The sequence below is a fragment of the Onthophagus taurus genome, chromosome 11 (assembly GCF_036711975.1).
Source record: "Onthophagus taurus isolate NC chromosome 11, IU_Otau_3.0, whole genome shotgun sequence".
Taxonomy (NCBI): Eukaryota; Metazoa; Arthropoda; class Insecta; order Coleoptera; family Scarabaeidae; genus Onthophagus; species Onthophagus taurus.
The window spans coordinates 1,909,512-1,932,884 of NC_091976.1; the positions used below are offsets into that span (position 1 = coordinate 1,909,512).

The 23,373-nt window shown below is 33.6% G+C and overlaps 1 protein-coding gene across 1 annotated transcript; it reads right to left on the reverse strand.

Annotated features, from left to right (window-relative positions):
* Nucleotides 1-14: 14 nt before the first annotated feature.
* Nucleotides 15-23,165, reverse strand: LOC111421410 (serine protease gd-like). The gene is made up of 5 exons (XM_023054555.2): nt 22,770-23,165; nt 22,426-22,600; nt 769-1,347; nt 295-717; nt 15-241 (listed from the first exon to the last, which is right to left on the reverse strand). Exons 1-5 carry the CDS (start codon nt 22,971-22,973, stop codon nt 45-47), a joined length of 1,578 nt encoding a protein of 525 aa, XP_022910323.2. The 5' UTR covers nt 22,974-23,165; the 3' UTR covers nt 15-44.
* Nucleotides 23,166-23,373: the final 208 nt, after the last annotated feature.

Genomic DNA, 23,373 nt, shown 5'->3' on the forward strand with positions numbered 1-23,373 from the left:
AATAAAACATCCAATTTTCAAAAATAAATAAAAAAATATCACATTTATTTTAAAAATGATTTTATCCAGTCGGTAAATTGGCTAACATCCGTAAACACTAAATATTGGCTTAGATCGCATACTTTTGACGTATCAAACAGTGATAAGGAAACTAATCCTCTTAAAGTCCATCGTCCACCTCTTTGCATTATGAAACCTCCACCGCTGTCACCGTTACAAGGACCTGATCCATTTCGGAAACCTAAATAAATTAAATTTAATAAACCAATTTTTAATTATTAACTACTTTTTTACCTGCACAAAACGTTCTTTCCGTTACAACTTCTTGTAAAGTTTCTTGACTTTTTCGGCACACCTCGGAATCAACAATAGGTAAAACGACTTGTTTAGCCTCAGCCGAGGTTTGAACACCGTTTTCATCTTTCCCCCAACCAGCAACGATACCCATTTGACCAACAATTCGATTTAAATTACTTTCTTCGCTCCATAAACAAATCGGTCTTATAAAAGTTTTAAATTCGATTTTTTTGGTTAATGTTATCATTCCAATATCGGCATCGGCAAAAAGCTCTCTGTAATCTTTATGAATGGTTATCTGTTCGGCGTAGACCATTAAAGATTCATTATCGACCCATTGTTGGATGTTGTGTTTACCCAATATTACCAAGAGGTCATCCGTTCGAATATTTCTGCCGTTTCTACGAAGACAATGGGCGGCTAAAATGATTAATTAAGTTATTGTTAAATGATTGTAATTTTTATACGAACCTGTTAAAACGTGTTTGTTTGAAATCAAATTTCCACCACAAATAAAAACTAATCCAAGATTTTGAATAACATATAAAGCAGCTAACCACGGATGATGTCCTCTTTCGATTGGATGTCCATAAGAAATTAAATAATTCGTCGCCAAAGATTTTCCGCAAACATCCGCGATGTCATCTGTTCGTATATCGACGTTAAAATTATTATTATTATTATTTTCAGTGCTTCTTTGAGGAATTTCGGTAGTGGTCGGTGCCGTAAACGTAATAATTTGATTCAAATTTAAATCTTTGGGTGGATTTTGATCGGCGTAACCATTTGTACTAGTTGTTGTTAAATAGAAGAATGGATTATTTGGATAGTCTTTTTTCGGGCCATTTTCATTAAAGTAATCAATTCGCGGCGAGTTATCAACATTTTCTGTAACAAATTGTGGATTTCCACCCGGATTATTATAAAAATCGAAATTATTTGATGTTGGCGACGATACAACCGAGGGGTTAAGTGGAAATAAACCAGACGTCACGTTGATTTTTAGTACGTGTTGGAGTGTGATTGTTGTTAAAACAGGAACGGCCTTAACTGAAAAAATAATTTATTTTAATTAAAAAATTAAGTTAATTAAGTATTCAAAATAGTTATTAATTTCAATAAGATTATTTTAATCAAGAAGTGATACCAAACGGGAGGTTGCTTGTAATTGATAACCTATGTCAATTTGCGTCAAAAATTTCAGAGTAATCTGATTATTATCAACACCTTTGTTTATTATTATTAAAAACATTAAAAACGGCAAGAATATAACTGTTTCGAATGAAACTATGTACGAAATTGTAAAAGTTTCGCTATATTATAATAATAATAATAAATAACTTTATTGTCTCCATTACAAAGAAGAAACTACAATACAAATATATACATAATAAACTGACCGGCAAAAAAAACCGGCCACTATAAATTTGCCACAACTTCAAAGCTGGCTTTCTCGCGTACCGCGCATTCGATTTTGATGATTCTTTTTTTGATGGAAAGGTTGATTCTTCTGTAATAATCCTGCTATAGAAATTTTCGTTCAGATTTTAATTTGAGCATATACGGGGTGAGAAAAATGAGGAAAACTTTTATTCTCGAAATTTGTAACACCCTGTGGGGTGCAGCTGCTACAGCAGAGGGTATTACCTAGAATCAAACAGTAGCCCAATCTTTTCTGAGCATTTTCTTTTTTTATTTACTCTATTATCTCTGTTACTAACGAAGATGCAGCATTTTAAAGCGATCGCCTGTGAAAACAAGATGTGTGACAATAGTAGCTGATGACCGTTTTATTGTTCTAAGCAATCGTAGAACGACAGCTGCATAAGCTCAGCATCGTCTTCAAATGGTGCGTGTTGTTGATGTCAGTGAGAGAAGGCCGAGGCTGCTTCTTAGATGTCGATGTGCGCGTCTTCAATCTGCGCGCTTACATATGAATTGGGAGATCGAGCAATAGAGGAATGAGTAGTGCAATGGAGGTCCTTTTTACGGATGAGTAATGGTTTTGTCTACTATCACCCGATAGTCAGGAGCGAATATGAGGACGTTGAAATAAAAGATTTGTGGACTATACAATTATGAAACTCGAAAGTCTCGAGCCAAAATAACGTCATGTAGTCGACGCGGCATCGAACTGATTAGGTTTGTAATTGATTCCTGAGGAATTGCGGTAAACTCTTCTTCAAGAGCAATTCGTAACTCCTGAAGGTTGTCCGGTAGGACAGGACGACGACGAATGCGTCTCTGAAGTTGATCCCAAAGATGTTCGATAGGGTTAAGGTCCGGGCTGCACGCTGACCACTCCATCCGTTCAATACCCACCTCATCAAGATATTCGCTAACCACACGTGCTACGTGCGGTCGCGCATTGTCATGCATTAGCATGAATCCGTCACCAATAAAATGGGAATAGGGCACGACAGCTTCTTGCAGAATATCTTGGATATAACGGTGGGCATTTAGCGTGCCATTTTCAACAAAGATGAGCGCTGTATGCGCTTCCATCGAAATACCCGCCCATACCATGACCGAACCTCTATGGAAAGGTACTCTTTCCGAAATTGTGCAAGTCGCAAACCTTTCATTACGACGTCTCCACACTCGTTCTCGACCATCAGGTGACCGGAGACATAATCGGGACTCGTCAGTGAAGAGCACCTTACCCCATTGTTCCATTTCCCAATTCGTATGTAGGCGCCCAAATTGAAGACGTGCTCGCCGATGTCTCTGGAGCAGCCGCTGTCTTTTGGCTGGTCTTCTTGCAGTTAGATCACTTTCAGTAAGTCTTCGACGAATGGTTCTTTCACTTACGTCAATCCCACGCACCATTTGAAGACGATGCCGAGTTTCTATAGCAGTCGTTCTACGATTCCTCAGAGTGTTTAGCACAATAAATCGATCATCAACTGCTGTTTTGACTCGTCTTCTACCGGAACCTTGCCGCCTAGTAAAATTTCCTGTTTCCACATATCGGTTCCAGGCATCCTGAACTGTTGTTCGGCGTATACCCAACGTATGGGCAACGTACCGCTGACTTTTGCCATCTTCAATTAAACTAATAATACGCGCAACATCAGTTATTGACAACGGCATCTTTGACAACTGTCAATTTACTATTCGAAACAACTGACATACGTTACTTAGCGCGCCACCGTAGATTTTGTATGCTTGTTTGTCTTGTTTTCACAGGCGTTCGCTTTAAAACACTGCATCTTCGTTAGTAACAGAGATAATAGAGTGAATAAAAAAACAAAATGTTCAGAAAAGATTGGGTTACCGTTTGATTCCAGTTAACACCCTCTGCTGTAGCATCTGCACTCCACAGGGTATTACAAATTTCGAGAAAAAATGCTTTTCTCATTCTTGCACCCTGTATATGCTCAAATTAATATCCGAATAAAAATTTCTATCGCAGGATTATTACAGAAGAATCAACCTTTCGATCAAAAAAGGAATTATCAAAATCGAATGAGTGGTTCGCGAGAAACCCAGCTTTGAAATTGTGGCAAAATTTTAGTGGCCAGTTTTTTTTGCCGGTCAGTTTATATGGAGATCAAACGGCGCACATACGTTGATTTTAACGATTTAAGCGGTCAAAAGTTGAATTCAAAATGTAATCATAATTACAAAGGAAATACACAAAGAGTGTATTGACAGTTCCAGAAACAAAAGGTAACACTATCCTATCCGTGGTAGTTCTTTAGGTTCTTTGCGTAAGCAACTCTTACAAAGTCAATATTTGAATTTCTGTGTCTATCACTAAAGTGAGGGTGATGGATCCCGATAGTTCACATAAGAATCAATAGGGATTACAATATTTTAAAAAACCTGCGATGTTTTTAAGGATTGAAACTTTGTGTATTTTTGACGAAATTTCCTGTATATTTTGCTTTTAAAATCTATTTTGTTGTACTATCGCGCCCGATCGAGCTATAATTCTTTTTGATTATGATACTTTGTACTTTCATTTAACTGATGACGATTAAATCAGCTGCGGATACAGCGCGTTTCATAAATTTCAGAAACTTATACGTTATGACTTGAAATAGAGGAAAAAACACGGAATTTGATTTTTCTATATTATTCTGTTTTCAAGTGATTTCAACATCATCTAGCACGTCTGGAATAAAAGGAGTACCTCGTCGATATTTATATGATACAACTCAATTTTCCAACTGTAGATGAAACAACTATTCATGTAAAGTTGGATAATTGAGTCATTTGGAGAAGCATCTCTTGTCGTACTCCTGTAACGCTGAAGATAAGATAAGATGTCTGAAGAAAAGATTTGGTTACTTTAAATCTTCAATAAAAGTGAAATGATCGAAAGCTCATAAGCGCCGAAAAACAGAACAGGTTCGCACGACTGTAGACGATGAGGTTACTATTCATGTTGCACAAACAACCTTAAGAGAAAGAGGGAAAAGAGATGCCAAATTCTGAAAAACATCACAAATTCTCCTACTCGTGCTAGAACATATAAGAAAGCTTTCCAACCCAAATATTGCCAACAAGAAATTCACCGGAGGCTGATTTAACTAAGCGGCAATATGAAGTTATTAGAAGTAGGAACAAAGCACTTTATCCGTGCTACAATCTAGAAATTAAAGTAAAACAAGATTGCTATCCACCTAAAGAATGTATAAGGGTCACAAGTACCTGCGCCGTAAGTACATTACAAGGCCTCATGAACAGCACTGTTACGCACTTTTCAATTTATCTGGAAGAAGTACTAGCAACCCTCAATGAAAACGAAAAAAATTCGTTGCTAATTCTTTGTAAATGGGGTTGTGATGGTTCGCAGCAAGCAAAATATAAACAGAAATTCGATAATGATGCTGATTCAGACGGTCATATATTTCTGAGTTCTTTCGTACCAATACAAATAGTTTGTGGCAAAGATAAAAAGAAAGTCATTTGGCAAAACCCAACACCGTCTTCGCCAAAATATTGCCGACAGATAAGATTCAGATTTCTGAAGGAAAACAGGATGTTACTAAAGAAGAAATTAGCTTTGTCGAAGAGTCTGCACACAGTTTAGTTGCTACCGAAGTCATTTTGAACGGAAAGACATTCCTGTTTGGACATATATTGAAAATGACTATGGTTGACGGAAAGGTTTGCAACGCAGCTACTGGCACAAAATCAACGACACGGTGTTATATATATAACTTAACATCAAAAGATTTCAATAATCTGGATCTAGAAAAAAAAGTAGTGAGTAAACCTGCTATCGAATTTGGTTTATCTGTTTTGCACGCCAGAATACGATTGTTAGAGAGTATTTTACATTTGGCTTATAAATTGCCAGTCAAGAAATACAGACAGAAAAGAAGTAAGGAGGAAAAAAGCGTCGAAGAACAAACGAAATTACACATTCAATAAAGATTTAGGAAAGAGACGGGATTGTTAATAGATATGCCAAAGGCTAGTTATGGAAATACTAACGATGGAAACACTAGCCGAAGATTCTTCGAAAATGCAAATTTAGCTGCTGAGATCACAGGAATTGTTTATAATTTATTGTACAGACTTAAAGTAATTTTGGAAGTCATTTCATCTGGTCATAAAATTGATACCAAGAAATATGATGAATATGCCCTGGATACGGCTAAATTATACGTTCAATTGTATGGATGGCATCCGATTACACCATCCATGCATAGGATATTAATACATGGTGCTACCATCATTAAAAATGCTTTGTTGCTCATAGGGCAATTATCAGAAGAAGCCCAAGAGGCTCGAAACAAACATTTTCGAATGTACCGCGAAAACTTTGCCAGGAAATTTTCAAGAGAAGATTGTAACCGCGATATATATAATACATTATTATTAAGCTCAGACCCACTTTTGAGCAGCACAACACAAATTAAAAAAAGGTGTAAATCGAAATCATTCTGCCCAGAAACAATAGAAATGTTAATATCAGCTGAGCCTTATATTGAAACCAGTACTACACCAGATTCTTCATATAGCGAGCAAGATTTGTGATTAAATATGAAATGATTATTGACATTGTTTACTAACATAATATACCTACGAACAAATATTATGGGACAGTGATTTCGGAAATGAATGCTTATTGTGATTATTATGTCTTTTAAGATACCTTTTATAACTGTGTTAAATTAATATGTTTGAATTGTCTGTATTTGTTTTTAAATAATCATATTAATTAGTAATTATTATGAAAAATACCGAATTATTATTGTTTATCCCATTTAGAACTGATATAGATCATAAAATGATTTTGACCGTGTAAATCGATCAAATCAACCTATGTGCGGCGGGATCCAGAATAGTCTGTTCTATCCAACCGTAAAATAAAAAAAAAATTCTATGGATTACAACAAATAAAAAGAAAAAAAACAAAGGCAAAATCTTGAAATCATTAATACAGTATCACCCGAATCATATCAAATCTAAATTTAAACATAATTAAATTAAATGAAAGGGCCCAAAAGACCCAAACGTAAATTAAATGAAAGAGGAAAAAAAAAGAAAGAAGAGGAGAAAAAAAAACAATAATAATGAAAATTAAAAAAGGACTCAGTGTAATATCTGATGGCGTAACTGTTAACATCGTAACAATGACTTTATATCAATAAGGTCAAAATATAGGCCAAAAAAAAAGGTCACAAAAAAATCACAGAGAAACAAAGAATAACAAAGATCAGACAAGACCCGTTGACTGCTGAAAAATCATATTCCTCAATTTTATTCTGTGGCAAGCTTCCATACGATTTATAAACATGATATGTAAATGACCTTTGAAAAAGTAATGTTCTATGTTTTGGAGGATAGAAACTAATACCTGACCCTGTCTGACTTCCTTCGCACTGTGGTTTATATTTAATTTTATTATGCAGGTACTCCGGGACTCCAGAGGTAACGATTCTATGATAGAGAGACAAACTATGAAACTCCCGTCGAGAGCTCATGTTCAGCCACCCAGCATCCTTAAGTTTATGAGATACTCTATCAAATTTGCGAATCCCATAAATGAATCTGAGGCAACAGACAACATAGGGCTATAGATGCAGATCTATAGCCCTATGATATACAGCAGACATACAATTAAATTGTGAAAGAACAAACATATCACAGAGGAGCACTTTTAATTTCAAAGGTAAACGTGAACGATGCGGGTACAGCCGACGCAAAAAAAAAATGATTTCTGAATACATGTTTGAATTTGTTTTCTAAATCTTAAGCTAGTATCTAAAATCATACCAAGACACTTAGCTTCAGAGACCTTTTTAATTAAGGTGTTATTCATCTTAATGGCTAAGTGCGAAGTAGGGTTGCGCAGTTGCCCATTAAAACTCATCCACATAGATTTGTCAGAATTTATATTAAGCTAGTATTAAGCTGGTATGTTGCTAATTCAAAAATCGTATCAAGGTCACCGCTAATACCAGCCTCAGCAATACCACTGCCCGCTGTCGCGTATGAAGCGTAAAGCTGGGTATCATCCGCATATGTACTCATTTTACAGAATTTAATAAATTTATTAAATTGTGACGTATAGATAGAAAATAAAATAGGTCCCAGCCCAGATCCTTGGGGACATGCGACTGGTCCACCACGACCAATCCAACTTGTAGGAAACTGGTTGTCTAGCCAATTTCTTACCACCTTACCATGATAAGCTGCACAATCATCAAGTTGAATGTGTTCCACATATTGGCATGTTCAGCTACCAAACATTACAAGAACGCCGCAACGGTTGTGGTGGCAAAAAGTATGGCCCGAAAAGATGATTATTATAAACACCTACCCAGACGTTGACACTAAATTTATGTTGGAAGTTTCGTGGCCGAATTGCGTAGGGATACCAAAACATGTAAATTGTGAAAGTTTATAATACCACGTCTTGTGGAACACGATTCATCGTTCCACATTACATTATTTAAAAAATCTCGATTGTTCGCTGATGCTTTAGTAATCCACCGACAAAACGTTACACGCGAAATTCGTAAGGTATTCGAAACTCTTCTAACACTCGTAGTGGGGTCTCTGTCGAACTCAAGCAAAATTCTTCTTCTAAAGTTTCTTTGCAGTCTAACATTGTCATTATTACGATTTACCCATCATTATTTAGCCCTTGTTCAACTATTTGTCTGTGCACTTTCACAAACACAGAAGGATGCGGATGTCTTCTATTTCTTCTGGACTACTTCTGCTGAATTTCCGTTTGCAAACCCATAAATGAATATCCGCTAACTCTTGGTTAGGAAAAATAAACGGTATTTTATAAAGTTTTTATGCAGCAAACAAAAAATTAAAAAAAAACACAATTTAATACGATTCGGAAAAAGAGTAATGAATTTAGCACGTTAATAAACAAGAAAATTGAATTTAACATGTTACCGAATAAGAAAAATTAATTTAACATTAATCAACATCTATATACAATAAACTAAAACATTAGTGAACCTACTTTGTTTCAATGACAAACATTATTATACCTATCTTTAACAATCCTCTAAAAAAATTGGTCTATATCGAATAAAAAGAGGATTATCTTGAAAACGATCAACTTTAACGCATTTTGATAAGAGCACCGTTTTTGCTTAAAAAAGTTCCGAGAATAAGAATTTTTATTCAAAAAGCCAAAAAGTACACTGTCAGAAAAGTTATTGTTATTTTAATCCGTAAAGAATACGTTACAGAGCGCCCTCTACCGGCTATAGTAAAACGGACTCCATAGTCGTCTTTTAACTGTTAAACTCCTGCTACAAAAACCTGAACACCCTGTATACAGGTGCCTCACGTAACTGGTTCGTTAGAACTTTTTTAGGTTCCACTATTCGTAGAGATTTGAAATTTTGGTTGCATGGGTTGTTCATTCGGAACTTTCGATCTAAAATATTTTCAAGATGGCCGCCACTTCCGGTCTACCGGAAGTAGACCATACCTTCGTTATTTTAAATGGAATGCTATAGTTTAGCCTTACTAAAAGCAAGTAACACAAGCACACTAGATCTATCTGCATTAAAAGCTCTATATACATCATCAGTTAAGTCAAGAAGCGCTGTGGCACAGCCAGTGATGGGCGCTGGGTAAATACCCGGCGGGTAGGTATTTATAAAATGGGTATTTATCCGGATATTTACCCGGGCTCAGGGGTAAACACTGCCCAAAGCAGTACGTATAAAAGTAATACAAGTAAAAATATAACAGATTCGGAAAAAAATATAGAGGAAGATCATGAAATGGGCGTTGAAGACGAGGAATTTATTGTCAACGATCTAAGACGTATTACATCAGGCAATCACTGCTCATTCTTCATTCTTGCGACGATGATCCGCCCAGTTCCACTTGAGCTTTGAAACAATGTTGACCACATCATTTACGCCAGTTCTTCTTCGTAGGTCTTCATTTCGTATGTAGTCCCTTAGGGTTACACCCAGCATCGACCTCTCCAGCTTTCTTTACATTACCTACAGCCTTCTGGTTATGGCCACCGTTAATGTTAAAGTTTCGGAACCGTATGTCATAATCAAAGGAGGAAGCACGCATTAATTGAAAGCCTTTCTTTTCAAATGTACTATTGCTCATGAAGATGTCGAAGTAGTTCGCTTGTTTGATTATTTCTCGATACACGAACCTCATGGCCAAGATATAGATGTTGATGGTAGAGTTGGGAACAAGATTTGTCATAAATTTTGATTTCTCCACGTTGATCTTTAGCCCGATTTTTGCACACCTTCTGTAAGTCGTTCAGCATCAGTTTCATCTCTCCAAATAAGGACATATCGTTTGCGTAGCGCAAATTACTTAGGTATTGCCATCAATGTTTATACGTTTTTGGGTCCAATCTAATTGTTTAAATGCACTCTTCAGGACTGTGATGAACAATTTGGGTTCAACATTGTATTGCCTTGTCTTACCCCACGCCCAATGGGTATTCGGTCAGTACTTACATGCAATTTTACCGTCATTGTAGGATTCTTGTAAATGTTATAAATAAGTTTGGAGTATCGATAATCCACTCTGTATTCTTGAAGTACTTGCAAAACTGCCATCAACTCAATTTAAATCAAATTTTATAAATATCTCTAAATACCCATTTTGGGTAAATCCCCCCGGGTATATATCCAGGGAATTTTCCCTTGAAAATAAATATCCGGGTATTTAACAACACTGGGCACAGCTATATTGACTCCTGAAACCAACCATCTTCTGTCATCATCTAAAAATGATGTTAATTGCTCCGCTATAATCTTCTCTAACACTTGAGACAAAACTAGAAGGTTGGTAATAGGCCTCAAATGTTTAAACTCTTTAACTGCTTTAGTTTTACGAACAGAGCTCACCAGACTACGTTTCCATGTCTTAATATGCACCGACAAAAGTGTAAAATATGACAAAGAAAGAACATTGAAAATATGAGGACAACACAACCTCACCATATCTAAAGAAATATCATATCAGCTTCTTATGATGGGAATTCTATAAGCCTATCCGAGTTAGGCTTAATTACATCAGCAACAGATTAAAATAAAATTAGTTGATACTATCTGGTAGTCCACCATGTGGGGAATTTTCTCAAGGTCTTTTACATGAAACTAGATTTTTCCATTCTAGCTTTTATCTTTTATTCAAAGATAAAAGCGCTAATAGCACCAGTAACAAAATTATGTAACTGCTGATAATACTAAAAATGTGCGATAGTTTTCGATTGCCTATAACGCTTTAAAGCAGGTTCTCGAAGAGCCATAATCTTCTTTATATTGGCAGTAATCCACGGTAAAGAGTTCCTCTTAAGAGTCCTAATAACGAAGGGTGCATGAACATCAAACGAGAAAATCATAATTTCGCGTTCCAGTTCATAATATCTAAATTTCTGTTAAACGCGCCCATGACCTTCATATTTCCATAACTCGTAAATTGAGAAATCTTACAATTTTAGATCAACCTCCGCTCTTTCTATTGACAGCTCACAAAATCTCAGCAGATGGTCAGAGAAGTCAAGATCAATTGTACTACAATTAATAACAAGTTAAAACTACCAAATAGAAAGATCAAATCAAGAAGGAATACAGAAGTGCCCGAGACCTTCGTGGGTATATCAACAATCTCACGCAAATCAAACATCTCCAATGTACTTCTAAGAGATACAAAAGATGAACTCTCAAGAAGATACCATCAAGAAGTTAACGTAAAAGTAACCGACCATGACCATCACATCAAGTAAAGCAATACAAGCGAAAGACTCTTTCCCAGCATTTCAATAAATAACTTTAAATCATAATTGTTGTCATGTTTTGAAATTAATTTGTATTATACTGACGTTTAAAATTTCGTTATTCAAAAAGGATGAATTTACAATGTACACAAAAAGAGGAAGATTTTGATGGGACATAAATTCATTGATGAAAAAGGTATATAATAAATACTTTGCGGCATTTATTTGCCTTTTTAGAAAGATGATTTGTTCTATTCATGGTTAAAGTATTTTAATTTTATAAAAATTTGTTTATTTTTATTAAATCGCCTAAAAAAATTTATGTATTAGTTTTTTAACCTCAACTATCTTGTTATTGAAAATATTACTAAAAATCAGGAAAACAACATAATTTTTATTTAAGGTCAATTTAGAAATTTGACCTTGATAGGTATTATAGCGACAAAACAAAATATATTTCAAATTTCGTATTCGATAAATATTACGGTATATTATAGCTGAGTAATAATAATATAGTTATTCAGAAATTTTCCTATTATGGGATTTCATAATTCAGACATTATTGGCCTGTTCTCTCAAAGGAAATGCGTCATAAGAATCTGGTTAAAATAGTAGCAGTTTGGAAATTACTTTTTTCCCATACTCTTTGTAATATATTTTTCTTGAAATTATCATATATACATTACTGTAATATCGAATATGCTGATTTAAAGAATTAGGTTAATCATTATCCGTGGAAACTAAACTGGAAGTCGAGGTCGCTGCTAAGAGCTAAAGTTTTCTTGTTGAGAGAATTATATCAAACTTTTAACAGTGCTTCCCAAATGTTGATTTATGTACAATAGTCAGGATAGGTAGCCACAACCATTTGATATAATTAGTACATTTAATTTACAACAATTAGCTGTTAATTAACAAATAAATGAAACTTGCTCAGAATTGATGACAGAAAAATTGACCTTGCAGATAATTAATATTTTTGGGAGCGCCTTGACAATTAGAAAAGCAAATTTACAAACTCCAGTTGAGATTTATGATCTCAATTATAATCTTGATGAGAAGAAACCAAATTATTCTTCAAGATTTTTCTTCTCTGACCATCTGCTGATTTTTTATGAGTTGTCAATACAAAGGATGGGGGTTGTATCTAAAATTGTAAGATTCCACAATTTGCGAGGTATTGTCATAGACGAGTTTAACAGGGATTTAGATATTAAATTGTGAAGCGGTGCAGATTAATTATTTTAACGAAGTTAGGATTTTTTTTGATGTTCATGCACTTCTCGTTATTAGGAATTTTAGAAGGAACTCTTTGCCGTGGATTACTGCCAATATAAAGGAGATGATGTCTCTTCAAGCATCTGCTTTAACGCGTTATAGGACAATGAGAAATCCTGCACATTTTCACTATTATAAGCAGTTATGTAATTTTGTTACGGGTGTTATTCGTCATGAGAAGGAAACTTTTACTGAACGAAGCTGTATGAAGGAACGATCTAGTTTCATGCGGAAAACCTCTCTAGATGAGAAACGAATACAAAAAAAATTAATATGAAACTACTATCGGTTCCAAAAGTCAAGGCTCCTCACATTAGAGATCGATATCTTCCCAACTGCTCGATACAAAAAAATTGCGGTTAAGTTTGGTGTAATTACTGAACATTTCTGCGTAATATATGTTAATTTGAAAATTTTCGGATTGGATCAAAGTAGGAATGTTAAATAATTACGATTATTGGATACCGTTATCAGTTTTTCAAAGTTATGTCTCTCTAATTTTTTTAAAGCGATTTAAGCGAATTATAAATAAAAAAGAAACAGAAATAAGCCCTGCAGGGAGAGGGGGTTCCGTTCAATCGGAAAAGATAGTACGTTCCAGACAGTATGTCGCGCCCTTATTTTGCCTACATAAAGAAATAAAGGCGCGACGTGCTATCTCTGGAACACACGTATAGTAGAAGGAAGAAGAAGAGAGATGAGAGAAGAGCAGAGAATGAGTGTAGGTAAGTCGGAAAATCTTTTTTAACACGTTCATTGCCAATAACGCGATTTAGCATTTTACATTTAAATTTATCATTTTAAGTGCATCTCTCGATTGAATACAAAATATTAATATACTCATGACAAGATCGCAGATGATGGCGGAATAGACTGATTTGAATTTATAAAAATAAACTATTGGGAACAATTAGGAATTTCATTTCAAACCAGTATCAACTTTGACCAATATGGATGAAATATCTGTAATTTCGAAAAGTAGACGATAAATATTCGGTATGGCACTACTATCTAACTAGTGCTGATTATGGTAAAACATCATTCTGAAAACAAAGGGTAACAAAATAAACATTAAAGAGCAACGAAAAGAACGAGGTTGTCTTGCAACTTTAAATGCATTAAGCCAGCAATTATGTTTAGCACATGGTTAACAGCTGGAAATAATAGATGTGTTATATAAAAAGCCAAAAGAACAACAAACTATATTAGAGCAAAACATTAGAGAAACTTATATTACGTTTAACATCAAAAGGTGGACAAAATATGTTTGAAAATGATGAAGATGACTTACTAATTGCGGAGCCTCAACGGCAGAAAACGAATCAGACAACGAAAGAAAAACTTTATTCTGCTCTAAACAAACAACAGCTACCTGTCCAGTTAACTAAGAAAACACTCTTCAGTATATTGATCCAAGAAATTGATATATTCAATAATGGCGGTAGCATGGGTAAAACTCGTCAATTCGCTTTTGCATGTTTGAAAACTATTCCAGCAACAAGTGTTGAGTCGTTACGGTGCTTCTCTTCAGCAAGTTTATTAAACACAAACTGTAAATCTCATTTAGGAGATAAAACAGTAGATAAACTGCTTGTTCTGCGACATTTCTTTAATTGTATTATAGTAGATTTTCTTATAATGCTTTGTATTATGGTTAGAACCTAAACTGTAACGTTAGAAACACGTTGAACACTTTTTATTTGTAATTACATATGTATGTAGCCCATAAAACCCGGAATTACACTGGGAATTCTGATCCCGAAATTCAGGTATTATAAAAACCCTTCTTTATTCTTGTGCAATCAATAAAATCCTTCTGCAAGCAGTATTTAATCATTGGCAAGTGGTATCTATTCTTGTGTAAACAATAACAGTCCTCTGCAAGCAGTATCTATTCTTATGTAAGCAATTACAGCCTTCTAGAAGTACCGTATTTTCTCGAATCTAATCCGCACCCTTTTTACAAATTTTATATGCTCTAAAATCAAATGCTTATTACAATCGGATGTACAGGGTGTCCAAATTTCGATGGGTTTGCAGGGTATCTCAGTTATTATGAAAGATAGAAAGTTGCGGCTTTCGCGAACCTGAGCTACTTTTTTGTGAAACTTACAATGGCGCAAACCAAATTTTCATAGCCCTCTTCGTTTTTGATATACAGGGAGTGTTTCAAAATTTACGATTTTCAGACACCTTCTGTATCTCCGGCTATCCGGAAACGTAAAAACGGGTTCTAATAGATTTTTTCACGTAAAATCCAATGGTGCACGTAGAATTTTTCTAGTCATCACGGTTTTTGAGTTATAAAGAGTTAAGTATTTTAGAAGTTGAGTATTCAATATTTGAGTTGTGTTTATAACTCAAAAACCGTGATGACTAGAAAAATTCTACGTGCACCATTGGATTCTACGTGAAAAAATCTATTAGAACCCGTTTTTACTATTTACTAAGTTTGCGGATATCCGAGATACAGGAGGTGTCTGAAAATCGTAAATTTCAAACTAAAAAAAAAAAAATTTGGTTAGCGCCATTGTAAGTTTCACAAAAAAGTAGCTCAGGTTCGCGAAAGCCGCAACTTTCTATCTTTCATAATAACTGAGATACCCTGCAAACCCATCGAAATTTGGACACCTGTACATTGACAAACCAACTTCTTTTTACCACCATTGCATTTTTAAAATCGAGGTGCGGATAAGATTCGAGAAAATACGGTAGTATTTAGTCTTTAGCAAGCAGTATATATTCTTGTGCAAGTTTTAACAGGTTTTCAAAACAATAGATAAATTGCTTGTTCTGCGATATTTCTTTAATTGTATTATGGTAGATTTTCTTATAATGCTCTGTATTATGGTTAGAACCTAAACTGTAACGTTAGAAACACCTTGAACACATTTATTTGTAATTACATATGTACGTAGCTCATAAAACCCGAAATTACACGCGATAGAGAATTCTGATCCCGAAATTCCGGTATTATAAAAACCCTTCTTTATTGCCATCCCTACAAGCAGTATTTATCCTTGTGCAATCAATAAAATCCTTCTGCAAGCAGTATTTAATCATTGGCAAATGGTATCTACTCTTGTGTAAGCAATCCTCTGCAAGCAGTATCTATTCTTATGTAAGCAATTACAGCCTTCTAAAAGTAGTATTTAGTCTTTAGCAAACAGTATATATTCTTGTGTAAGTAATAACAGGTTTCTATAATCAGTATTTAATAATTGGAAGCAGGAACAATTCATGTGTACGATGGTTTTTTATTGATGGTTTTGAGTAGACTGTTAGCGTGTTTTTCAATTATGGCCAACTTATTAACTAACTGTAAGTAATTTAATATTGTGTTTCCTTTTTTTTTTGGTTAATGGCCGTTGATAATTGACTTTGTGGTAATTTTTGTACGTTATTTACAGCTTTTTGCCTCTCGAAGAAACAATAAAGGTTTCAAAATATCGTAAAGAAAAATTTAGTTCGTTTCTTTTAGTTGGTGATCGCTTTACCTACCAACCTTATCGTAGTAAATCTTGCGATGGACACTGAGAAGTTCGAAGTGGTGCGGGAGTTTATATATTTTTGTTCCATCGTGAACTCGAAGAATAGCTAGGGAAAAAGTGAAAAGACGCGCTGGGCAACAAATGCTATAATGGGTTGCGGAAATAACTCTTGAGCGGTAACATGAGTAGAAAAGCAAAGTTAATAATTTACAAACTCTTATGCAGGATGGTCCATTTAACGTGAGACAAGCGATTATCTCGAAAACGGTTCATTTTACATCAAAATGAACCAAATGAAAGTTGTTCTGTGCGAAAGGGGAAACCATATGACGATAACAGTTTTTGACCATGACCTTATTTTCAAGGTCATATGAAAGGCACGGCCTATTTTTTAAATGGCACCATATGTTTTTGATTGCAAAATCTGAATCTATGGATAAAAGTAAAATAAGTTTTGCCAGTACTACGGCGAAACATCTTGTAGACAAAATCGAAATAATTCTTTTATTCAAATAGTTTTAAATATTGTTTATTTATAAAAAATGATTAAACTATACTATTAATCAACAACAAGTATAAAATTTGTAATAAATGTTCAAATATTTTCCCACCTACTTCAATACATTTATTAACCCTTCTACTAAAACTTTCTTTACATCTTAAAAGGTTTTCTTGGCTACTATTTCTGTATGTATTTCTTATCCGCTCTTTCATGTTTTTTGGCGTAGTCGGTACTTCGCGATAAACATTATCCTTAAGGATGCCCCACAAAAAAAAATCAAGAGGTGTTAAATCAGGTGATCTGGCAGGCCAGGAAATTGGACCTCCCTTTCCAATCCATCGCCCAGCATAATCCCGATCTAAAGCTTCACGTATAATATGTGAAAAATGTGCTGGACACCCATCATTTTGCACCCACATATTTTGTCTTTCTTCATATATTGTGTTATTTTGTCTTAAAAATTTTTGGTACTTCTCCCCATTCTGCATGCCATCAATAAAGTATGGACCGATCAATTTATCACCAATTATGCCACACCAAACATTAACCGACCAAGGTCGTTGATGTTCTACTTCACGCAACCATCTCGGATTTTCAACGCTCCGATAGTGCATGTTATGTCTATTGACTTGTCCTTTGTTTGTAAAAGTAGACTCATCCGAGAATAGCATGTTACCAAAGAAATTGACGTCCAACCGCATTCGTTCTTGTGCCCATTGACAAAATATTAATCGATTTGTGTAATGAAATGTGGTAAGGGTGATACTTGTTGCGCTTTAATATTCTTAAAATGTTGGTCTTCGATATTCCGGCATCAATTGCAAGTCGTCGAGTGCTAACTTGAGGATTTACCTCAACGCTAGCTAATACCGCAATTTTCTTTTCTTCCGTAGTTACAGTTACTCGCCGAGTTCTTTTTCTTGATTCCACATTTCCAGTGTTAGTGAAATCATTCACAACTCTGTAAAAGGTACTTCTGAAAGGCGTATTTCGTTCAGGAAAACGTTCTCGATACGAAGCTATATTATTAGCAACTTTTCTGCCACTTTCTCTATAAATAAAAACCATTTCTACTTTTTCTGCCATACTTAGAGTATCCATGATTTAATGACTTAGTTTAAACACTTTGCTTTAATGTAGAACGATGGAATGAATTCAGAATTTGTTGCTAAGCAGTTTTTATGCAAATTTAGTTTTACCTGATACATTTGTCGGAACTTTTTAGACCTCTTTCCAAAGGTATTTCCGACGAGCCAGGTCGCCCGATGTACCTCTTCTGGATTTTTTTTGTTGAGCATTCTTAAATAGTATTCTAAGAATTAAGAACTAAAGACAATGTATTGAAGCGGGTAGTTTTGCTGTTGTTCTGGCAAAACCACATAGTACAATTTTTTTATTTTATTTTTTTAATTACTTTACTTTTATCCACAGATTCTAGATTTTACAATAAAATATATAGGGTGCCATTTAAAAAATTCATCTTTGTGATTTATGACGGTAACCCTGCTTTGTTACATGGTAACCTCCTTAACAATCTATGCGATTTGAAGTTTACTAATAAACTTGAAAAAGATGGACAATTAAACTTTTTAGACTTAAATATCAACAAAAATTTAGATAAAGAGTGTCTCGATTTCAACATTTTTAGAAAAGACACGTTCATCGACAGCATCACACAATCTGATTCATATAGCTGTACACAACATAAAATGGCCAGTTTTAGATTTGCATTCCATCGTCTCTGTAAACGGAGTATTACAAAGTTAAACAAACCAAATTACATCTCAGAACTCAAAAACATCATAAAAATAGGCCTTAATAATAGATTTGAACTTAAAGACATACAGAAAATTTACAATACTGTTCACAACAATCACATTAATAAACTACTATATCCTCATTACAAAACACCACCTAACTATATTTCAATTCCATTTAATCCTCGATTACAGTTTAAATTTAAGTTTAAAAACCTTTCGAAACACAATATCACACCAGCTTTTACCTCCAATAACAAACTAGGTCAGTTAATTACTAATAACAAACACCAATTTAACCAGTTAGAACTTAATGGAGTTTACGAATTAAGATGTAATGTGAACATTTTTACATAGGCCAAACTGGTAGAAGCCTTAACACCAGAATCAAAGAACACTTTACCAAAGAGTCTTCCACCTTCTTTAAGCATTTAAATAATACCAACCATAAATCTTCTTTAGAAAACGCCAAACTTCGCAAGAAAATTTAAAAATTCAGAGAACTGGACCTCTACGAGGAATATTTTATACATATTAATAATAAAAATGATAATGATTTGCTATTAAATGACATAACAGAATTCAACAAATATAGGAACTTTCTTAAATTTATCTAATAAACCCCCGCCCCCTTTTTGACTTTATACACACGTGCTAGCCCTCATCTTCTTGTTACCTCAGTCCTGTTTTAACTCCCACGCATGTATCCTCTTAATAAAATAATTTGTGAGCATTTTTGTTTTCGCTTTTATCTTTTGCAACTCGCTTTTGAGTAGATGATTTTATACATTATCCGTTTGAAATGTTGTTTCGTTGTAATGTGCACATGTTAATTTTGGTTTTACACCTTAATTGACGGAAAATATTAATTAATTTCTTATATAACATCTATTAATTAACATAATTGTCTCTTATAGTCGTGCCTGATGAAGAGCTCGAAATACGTATAGCACTGATTTAAACATTGTAAGAAATTAATAAATTTCATTCATCGACACCTTTGTTATTACTACTACTATGAACCCGGAGAATATCATTAAAAATGTTAAAAAATTGGTTGTGACCTTCATATAACCTTGAAAATAAGGTCAAGGTCAAATTTTTGTATCGTCATATGGTTTCCCCCTTCGCACAGAAGAACTTTCATTTGGTTCATTTTTATATAAAATAAACCGTTTTTGAGATAATCGTTTGTCTCACATTAAATGGACCATCCTGTATTACACGTGACAATATACGGTGCGAAAACATGGACAATTAGTAAGCGAGACGTTGATCTTCGAGAGGAAAATTCTTCGCACGATTAGCAAAGCAACGTGTGAGAATCGAACATGGCATTTGATTTCGAATCAACTGCTAGGAAAACACGAGGGACCAGAAGTTATGACTAGAATTAAAGTCATGTAATCGCAGTGTACAGGTGGTTCAAATTCGATGTCCGAATAGGCTAACTCAGAAACTATAAGAGTTAGAAAAAAAGTAGCTTACATGTCATGATCTCGTTTTTCGAGAAACTGCTAATGCCGAAAACCTCATAGCGCTATCGTCTTTTGTTTTTCCCCTAGAGGCCAAAATTGAAAATATCGTAAAATCAATAAGTGCAATTATCTTGGTTATTATTATAGGTGGAGTATTATAACTACGACATTATATGGACACTTTTTTACAGAGAATTTCATGACGTAGTCAAAAAAAAGTTATCGGTTTTAGATTTTGAGATATCATGAGAATTTTCGTTTTTTTAAATGGTAACAACCACTGATTATTCGCTTATTAAATTCGTTATTTTTTTCTGATTACAAAAATATAGGGTTCGACAGGTCTATTTGTTATTGTTTTAGAATAAAGCTAAAAATAAACTTTTTTATAAAATTTCCATCTAGTGTTGTCGAGGAAATTAAATTTACAGTTTCCTGTAAGTTACGGGGCGGTAGGTAAAATCTAAAAAGTTAACAATTAAATACTAAGATAACTTCTGGTATTTAAAAACAAATAATTTTTTAATATGTAACATTCTAACATGTCAAACTTTTCAAAATTTTCGAAATTGATCTTAAAAACAGGATTTTTAAAGTGACACTTCAGAAAATTTTTAATACAAACAAATGTTGCTATGTTTATTTGAATTAAAAAAAAACATGCCATCTATCGATAATTTATTAAGTCATTTAAAAATAATATTAAATCATAATAAAAAATGTGAAATAATGCAATCTATTCCAACTTTTGTGTAAAACATAGATAAATTAAATAGTTCAACAAATATATTTGTTTCAAATATCAGAAATATGTTTTTTTTAATTTTTAGTTATAGAACAGTAATTTACAGGAAACTGTAAATTTAATTTCTTGGACGACACTAAAAGAAAAGTTTATTTTTAGTTTTATTCTAAAACAATAAGAAATAAACCTGTCAAACCCTATATTTTTGTAATCAGAAAAAAATAACGAATTTATTAAGCGAATAATCAGTGGTTGTTTCCATTTAAAAAAACGAAATTTGTGATGATATCTCAAAATCTAAACCAGAAAATTTTTTTTTGACTACGTCATCAAATTCTCTGTAAAAAAGTGTCCATATAATGTCTTAGTTATAATACTCCACCTATAATAATAACCAAGATAATTACATTTGCAGGTTTTACGATATTTTCAATTTTGGCCTCTAGCGGAAAAACAAAAGACGATAGCGCTATGAGGTTTTCGGCATTAGCAGTTTCTCGAAATACGAGATCATGACATGTCAGCTACTTTTCTTCTAACTCTTATAGTTTTCGAGTTAGCCTATTCGGACATCGAATTTGAACCACCCTGTACATATGAGATGGAGGATCATGTCAAACCATAGGAAATGTGGAAACAAGTAAGGCCTAAACTCAGATTGGATTTAGAGGCTGGACAGCTTCATGGAATGATTATAATAAGGATTGAAAGTGTCCTTAACTCAATATTGATAATGTCAAATACTCCGGAATTTGAAATATCCTAAAGCAATTATGATAGCAATTAAAATCAATTATTAATTATTTAGTGAATTAATTAATGTTTGTACAGTTAACCTCACTATTTGAGTAGTTAGTTTCAACAACAAATTACAATTATAGAACAACATTCGTCATTCTTTAAAATAAGTGATGGTCGATTAAGACACGTTTTAACTTTGTAATTGTTAGCAATGATTAACATACGCCCATGTTTGGTTGGATCATCGACAAAAATGTTTTTGGGAGAGAAAGTATGCTCAAAATAACACTAAAACTAATTAATATCCTGCTTTAATCTAAAGAAACTGTTTAGGTTGTATGAGTAGCAAATAGATGGTAATTTCTGCAAAGTGGAGAAGAAGTGTGTCATTAACGCTATCATCAAGAAAAATATTAATGAAGATATATTTGGTTTTTATTAATTAAGTGTGCTCTGAGAGCTCAATCAATCCAGCTCACTCTTGCGTTACTAATCATCTACGCTGTTCATTATTGTATAAAGCCTGATATCATTTATAACACCTTGTCGAAGAACCTTAGCAATGGAACATAACATTTTTATTATTAATATGAATTAATTGAATCTTTTACTAACACAATATTATTTGACATTATTCTCATTAATTAACCTACAACCTACAATTTAAGATATAAGTGGGGAAAATTTTTAAAAATTAGGTCTTTTAAGAAACGATTATTTCCTAATTGATACATCAAATCTGAATATATTATGTAAAATTAGCATTTGAAAGACATCAACGAGTTGGTAATGAACATGTTAATAAAGTTTATTTATTAAAGTTGAATTTTAAATACTAATTTTGAAATCTCAAACCAATCTTTAACATGTTCTTTTAAATATAATATCAGATGTACTGCCAAGGTTAAAATATTTATACAATTAACGATTTATACTTACTATTTAAAGGTTGTCCCGAACAAATTAAACGTCCATTTAATAAAATCTTCGTTATTCTCGGTGGAAATCGTCTCCAAACTGGAAATTCCACTTTGTAAAGTAATGGTCTCGAACTTAAAATATCATTTATTATTTTTTCTTTTGAATAATCCAAGATGATTTTGCCATTGTATCCCTGAACGATAACAAGAAAAAAAAGAAGATGTTAAAAGAACCTTATGTAACATTTTTTGTTCAATTTATAATTGAATTTATACGCAAAAGGATTCGTCATCGTGAAATTGAAGGTCAATGAAGCTGTTTAAAGTATCTTTATTAAAAAACCAGGTATTTTGAAAACTTACTTGAACCGAGTTTCCAACACTCAACTCGACTTTTAACGTTATTTCCGGTTCGTTAGTACTTCTAACCAAAATTTTTCCCGATAATTCACCGCGATTATCTTGGAAGTACTCGAAAATTTCCGGGCACGGACTTTCGTATAAATTTAAATGCATACTTTCTACCGAAATCACATATTTAATTAACAACAACCACAGCAATAACATTTTTAAACCACAACTATTCGGCTTGAAATACACTCAAATTTGTCTTTAAAATAATTCAAAAACTACTTAAATCATTTTCAAAATCGTCGATACATTCAAGAAGAAAGTTTAAGTATGCTTTAATTTCGTTTAAAACTCTCTCGACATTGTTAATCACGCAGAACCTCGACGAGAACTGTTTAAATATACGTCGAAACAAGTTTTATGAGTAATGAAGAAGCGTTTATAAACATAGCGTGTCCCCAGATTATTAAGTTATAAGCAACCCAAGCTACGAGAAAATTTGTTTGTGAAATGTGTTATTTAAAATAATTTTTTACAAGATTTTTTATCTACAAATTTTTATTATCACATCTTTTCTTGTATATTAGAAATTTATTTCTATTAAAGCCTTATATCC